This window comes from Oncorhynchus tshawytscha, linkage group LG01 (genome assembly GCF_018296145.1).
Source record: "Oncorhynchus tshawytscha isolate Ot180627B linkage group LG01, Otsh_v2.0, whole genome shotgun sequence".
In the NCBI taxonomy this organism is placed as follows: domain Eukaryota; kingdom Metazoa; phylum Chordata; class Actinopteri; order Salmoniformes; family Salmonidae; genus Oncorhynchus; species Oncorhynchus tshawytscha.
In genome coordinates this window covers 12,050,455-12,057,165 of record NC_056429.1, presented here as the reverse complement: position 1 = coordinate 12,057,165, position 6,711 = coordinate 12,050,455, and the positions used below count along the sequence as shown (strand labels likewise).

Genomic DNA, 6,711 nt, shown 5'->3' with positions numbered 1-6,711 from the left:
CAGATAATCCTTAATGAATCATGAATAATGATGAGTGAGAAAGTTAGAGGCACAAACATCATACCCCATTAGCAATAACGGGAGGTTAACATTTTTGGTGGGGTGTGATATTTATGCCTAACTTTCTCACTAATCATTATTCACGGTTCATTAATGATTATCAGTAGTCATAGTAGCATCCACATTACATGTAGAAGTGTTTAGAAACATATTATATTCTTATTTAATATAAAAGTGACTCAAAATTATACAATACATTATCTACCATTCATTTCTATTGGGCACAAAATAATCAGAAACAACCAAAACAAACTGCAAATGCATCCAACAAATTTGTAAGCTAATTAGAGTCGCAAGCTAATTAGAAAAGGTGGTCCTCTGTCTTCCATAAACAAGTACTGTAACATGGAAATATGGCCATGTGGGAACACTAACCCTATAAAGTTGTGTAGTAATTTAAGCTTTTATTATTAGTATTATTTCTCGCAGATATGAAATGTTTCCTGAACTGTATTGCAAGGGAGGCGTTTTTACGTTTAGACAGAGCTTTGGGGCAGCATCAGAGCATCGGTGCATTTCCCTCAGGTAATCAAAAGGTACGTGGAATGACTCCAGTGCCATTGGAGAACTGAGGTACAGTATAATAAGAGCTGGAGACCGAGTTCAAGATGTCCAACCGTTGTTCTCAAGGGTATACACACACGTTTGCATACGCCTATGTAACGGATGTGAAATGGCTAGCTTAGTTAGCGGTGCGCGCTAAATAGCGTTTCAATCTGTGACGTCACTTGCTCTGAGACCTTGAAGTAGTAGTTCCCCTTGCTCTGCACGGGCCGCGGCTTTCGTGGAGCGATGGGTAACGATGCTTCGTGGGTGTCAGTTGTTGGCGTGTGCAGAGTGTCCCTGGTTCACGCCCGGGTATGGGCGAGGGGACGGTCTAAAGTTATACTGTTACATTGATGCTGTTGCTGCGGAAAAAAGGAGGTCAAAAGGGGGGTGAGTGTAACGGATGTGAAACGGCTAGCTTAGTTAAAGATGAGAGAGGCGACCAAATACTTATTTTCCACCATAATTTGCAAATAAATTCATTAAAAATCCTACAATGTGATTTTCTGGATTTTTTTTCTTCTCATTTTGCCTGTCATAGTTGAAGTGTACCTATGATGAAAATTACAGGCCTCTCTCATCTTTAAAAGTGGGAGAACTTGCACAATTGGTGGCTGACTAAATACTGTATGTATGTATGTATGTTTTTGCCCCACTGTATATATATATATATATATACACACATATATATATAAATATAAATATATATACACATACACACACAGTACCAGTCAAAAGTTGACAGACCTACTCATTCAAGGATATTTTTTCCCCCTGTACTATTTTCTGTGACTTTCAACTGCATTTGCATTGATGTCAGAGTTTTTAGATGGACAATAGAGCCCTGAGTACCAGGCAGTTAGGACCTTATGGTAGTTAGCAAGTTAGGCAGGCCTACTACAAAAAGGCATGCACTGAGTGCATAAAAGATGACCATTGAGTCATGGTGACGTGGAATTTTAATGCAGTCATGACTCATGATTGCGGGTAATATAGTCACCGCAACAGACCTAGTCTTGACCCAGTGCTTCCCAAACTTTGCAAGTGCAGTACGATATGCCTCCCGAGATCAAGGGAGCATCCCGATCACAGGGCTAAAGAAATGAATAAGCAACACAGTCAACTTTGAACTGTGAAACAAAGTTACTGAGAAACTAAAGAAAATGCCAAAAAAAAATCAATACTTTAAATTGGTTTACTTAAATAATGTACATAACATTTTACAATAAACATTATATTCTTTAAAAAAATGAGGGATTTATATATTACATTATTTCATATATAAAATCATTTGTCAGTGGACACCGCAGATTACAAAGTATTCAAAACTAAGCAGTAATCTTTCCTAAAACAGTTAAATGGATTGGGAAGTATTATGCAAAATCTGCTAACAAGAATTTACAGTTAAAAGAAATACTTGGTTAACATGATTAGCACTGCAGTGTCCAAGCCTTTGAGTGGTTTAAACAATCTCTGCACCTCTGATACAGAACTATAGAGACAATGTCCATCCTTCTCTGAAAATGTATACAGGTTCACAATCCTCCTGAACCACTGTAAAGGACATGGTAGGTCAACACTGCAATGTGGCAGAAACTGCACCTAACCTACCAGAGGACTTGGTGAAGCCATTGCCATCATACTGAGAGTTAACAATTGATGAAGAGGAGTCAACGAGGGCTTTTTTTTTTTACAACACCTTGTTGATGGTTTGGGAACACAGTAATGATGACTTTCAATCTTCCAGTTGACAGCCATGCCATAAACTGACATTGTTCAGACAGAGAGTGGTGATTCACACAGATTTGTTAGCAACATTACTCCACGAAATGACACCTTTCAATTCACTCTCCTCTTGCAAAGAGTGTTGCATAGTGTTGCATAAGTCTTTGATTGGCCTAATTAGCATAAATACCTGCATGTTACTGCCAAAGATAGATACTGGATGATAGAGAGGAAGAGGAGAAGCTAAATCTGTTCTCTTCAGCAGCAGGTGGCATTTTTTCATTTTTAGAAGTAAAAGCACAAGACAGTTGTGACAGGAAAATATAAAAATGGAATACTTTACTAAACATCTGCATATGCGCAAAAAAAAAGGTGAGTTTAAACATGTGACCACTTAGGGTTATCAGCACACAAACGTTCTCCATCACAAGATTTACCAACCCAGTCTTCATACCCTCAGTCTCACAAGGAATCAAACGGTCCGAAAGCAGTGGAGGTTAGAACTGAACCACTGTAAACAGTACAGGTATAGGGCAAAACTAAATGAGAAGCAGTAAAATAAACCTTTTGGCCAACAACAAAAAATACAATCTGTACATTCTGTGCTTCTTAAAGGCCCAGTACAGTCAACTTTCAGTTTTTTCAGATTTTGTTTTATATCAAATAACACTGTTAAAGCCAGAACAAATGTGATTAGTATTATTTCCTGATAATTGCTGGTTGAAAATACAATCTACACAGGACCCTCTAATCAGCAGGTTTGCATGGGCGAGTGTCAGCTTTCCATGGTGACATCACCATGAGGCAAAATGATTAATAGATCAATAACAAATAGTTCCAAACCTTTCTGACAATAACAGCTAGTTTTAGTAGTATGTGTCCAGCCCACTTCCAGACAGTCTAGCAATGTTCTTGCTTGAAAAATGTATCTTAGCTAAGAAGCTATTTTGGTTTACTTCTTACCATTTTAAATGGAAAACAAACCACTCAGACCACTCTCAGCAAGTCCTAGAAAAATTCTTGCTAGAGAAAGTTTGTTGCTAAAGCAATTTTTTACCTATTTCTATTGGAAATCTATTAGAGTAAGAAACGTAATTATTACCCTGATATTGATATAAAAATGGCTGCATTGGGCCTTTAAGTATATATCTAACTTCCTGGAGAGGCTTGGAGAGTGAAAGACCTAAGTTACTAGATATAGACCAAGGATGTCAAACCATTTTTTGGATGCGGGGGGACGACAAATTCAATATACTTTTAAATGACTAAAACCAAATTGAAACTGTGTAGGAATGATAATGGACCTACATACAGTTTCTTGACTGTATCCAACTCGCTAATAATCACTGAAATGAAAGCCAGACCGTCAGGGAGCATCGGAATTTCCCAAAACGATGGATAGAGGTTTATTTTTTGCAGATTTTGAGAGCGAGGATTTTTATTTATTTATTCTGTGCTGCCCTCCAGACCTCGTTGAAGACCGAATGCGGACCCCCGGGGCAAAATGAGTTTGACACACCCTGGCGTACTGCACAATTTAAACGCTTGCCACCCAATCCCCCCTTCCCCAAAACATGTGTCGACATTGAACAAAAAATTGTGCCTTCCTGCATTATACTTATGCTCAAATGTTTAATCTATTCTACTGAGACATTTACTTCATGTTTGTATTCATATATTAAATGATTTATTGTTGTTGCATTGTCGAGAAGGAACCTGCAAGTCAGCATTTTGTTGGACGGTGTATACCATGTATCCCGTACATACGCCTAATGAAACGTAGACTAAAGGCATCAAACAGAAAATGTCCAGTTAGATAGAGTCACTAGTATGTGTTCAGCTAGAACATAGTTAAGCGTTTACTTCAAACCCCTCTACCATTTGGTGTCAAAACCCAAAAGGAAGTGTTATTACCAACATTTCGGCTCGTGATTCAAACTAGCACAAATTACCGATATTACACTGCACTTATTAAGTTGTCAAAATTTTTAAAAATACATTTTAAGAACGTGTACTTTCGTGATCCAATGGCAATTTCCGTGAAGTTACACCTCAGAATTAATGGAAAGCAAAAAGTACAGTGCCTCATTGGTTTGAATCCTGGCCTACATCTGTGAGAAGATTAGAAAAGGCTTCATTGAGTGGTTGAACAAGGCAGTGTAGAAAAGGCTTCTGCTTTTTGGAAATAGCTTGTTTTGGTATTGTTTTCCATGTAATCTGTCCAATAAAGTTCTCACAACACATTCCAAAAAACACTCCATAAAACCTACATAGTTTTACTAAGCCAATTAGGTATATGTAGAATGTCACATATTATAAATCACATACTGATCTACATAATAAACACACTCTAAGGCTTCAGAAATACTATGTCATGTTTATGTGGTGCGTATGAATGCATCATGACTCCTTAACATGTACATGTAAATCCATACCTTTCCTTTAACAAGACACAAATATGTGTGAGAAAGTTATTCCCTACAATATCTCCAGCATTCCCCCGGCTTTTAGCTGAACATCTTTACATTATTCCTGTTCCATCCCTCAAAATAAAGGCTACTGTTGAAATTCTACTAAAATATCATCAACTGGGGCACATGAAGGCTTGAGGTTTTCGTAAACGTGAGCACTATTTTTTTTAACCTAACAAGGCATGGTTTCTGGTGCACTTGTTAACTGACACTTCCAAAATGTGTAGCCTAAGACCTGTGCAAGGCCACCAGTGATATCTATATCAATCAAAATCAATCCTATTGAAGGCAGAAGCGGAGGGCATTCAGTGGAGCAATGGGCACCAATGTGCATGCGATACACACTATGGGATTGACAGACAATCCTGTCAGACAGACAAGGAGATCCAGCCTCCTCCTGAAACAGCACAATAGACGACTAATGTATAACCACCACACACACACACACGGCTGCTGAGGGGAGGACGGCTCATAATAATGGCCGGAACGGAGCAAATGGAATGGCATCAAACAACTGGAAACAATGTGTTTGATACCATTCCACTGATTCTGCTCCAGTCATTACCACAATACCTTCCTCCCCAATTAAGGTGCCACCAACCTCCTGTGACACACTGAAAACCTCAGTACAGAGAAACAGCTAAACAAGAACCAAGTGTGGCTCTATCCCTTGACACAACAGCCTCGACCCAACCAATAGGAGGCAGGAGGCAGCAATGGTCCAGGAGTCGTAGTTCCTTAGTTAGACCCAATGAGGAGCTTGAGTCATCAGCGAGAGGATAGAAAGACCTTGGGCTCTATAGTGATGGACGAGGCCTCAAATCAAGTGGATACCATATTCACATGCTAATCTATGTGCCAAGGCTCCCTGGCTTGGTGGAGGAATCCACCACCTTGGCATGGATACTAGCTTAACATATTTTCACAAGTAATAAATGGCCAGTCGCAGTGGTGGCTCTCGGTGTACTACATAGCTATGTCTCTGTGTCAGTAAGGAAGTCCCTGGTGAAGGTAGCCATCTTGGTTCGTTAGGTCTCAGGGTTGATGGCTGTAGTCATGGTCGCCGTCTTCATGTACTGTGTGAAGATGGCATCAAAGGCCTCGTCCCTGTGGATCATGGCACCAAACACCAACGGCTGAGAGAGAGAGAAATAAAGACAGAGGTAGACAAGTAGACAGATGTAGAGTGACAAGCCGGGAGGAAAGGAGGGTGGAAGATCACAGATCAACTTATTAATAGTATATTGACCAACAGTACCAGACCTAAATAGAGAGAAAACATGGTCTAAAATAGACTGTCCATAAGTGTTCCTACCTTCTGGGTGGACGGTGTTGCTATGGAGATTCCCATTCCAGACCCAGGCAGTACAGACAAGACTTTGTACTGTGGGACAAAAAAAAAACATTTACATTCTACTGCAGCAGTACATTTTTAGAAACCAAAGAATTGAGGCATTGGACAGAAGGTGGAGCAAAGATGAAGACACCCACCTTCTGAATATCAGTGATGTCAATCAGTTTGATGACTTTATTCTTTTTAGAAGAGTTTGACCTGGAGCTTGAGCTTTCAAAGCAAAGGTAACTGGTGATGGATAGAAAACACATAATAAGCATGAAGAAGTAGGCCAATATAATACACCTGAATACACAAACTAATACAACATGATGCCAAGTGGGATTTCTACATGTGACAGCTAGGTGTTGGCAGTAGATGGCTTACTTTTCAGTGACAAAGAGCACCCCATTACGGATGTAGTCAGTGGGACTCTTCCTGTCCCTGTTGATCAAGCAGCATCGCCAGCCATTCTCACACACTGCAAACAAAACCAATCAAGACACACGCAAAAGTCTGCCACACTGCCAACACACAGTCAATATTGATGGTTTCACAGCTTGCACTGCCCCAACA

The 6,711-nt window shown here is 39.7% G+C and overlaps 1 protein-coding gene across 1 annotated transcript in view; it reads right to left on the bottom strand.

The window, feature by feature from the left end:
- Positions 1-1,787: 1,787 nt before the first annotated feature.
- LOC112218056 (GRAM domain-containing protein 4) overlaps positions 1,788-6,711 on the bottom strand; it is a 51,468-nt gene continuing 46,544 nt past the window's right edge. The window contains exons 18-21 of the mRNA XM_042327728.1: positions 6,523-6,616; positions 6,294-6,384; positions 6,118-6,186; positions 1,788-5,938 (exon numbers count right to left, since the gene is read on the bottom strand). Of these exons, the coding sequence (XP_042183662.1) occupies positions 5,831-5,938; positions 6,118-6,186; positions 6,294-6,384; positions 6,523-6,616 (362 nt within the window). The 3' untranslated portion in view covers positions 1,788-5,830. The remainder of the gene's footprint in view (positions 5,939-6,117; positions 6,187-6,293; positions 6,385-6,522; positions 6,617-6,711) is intronic.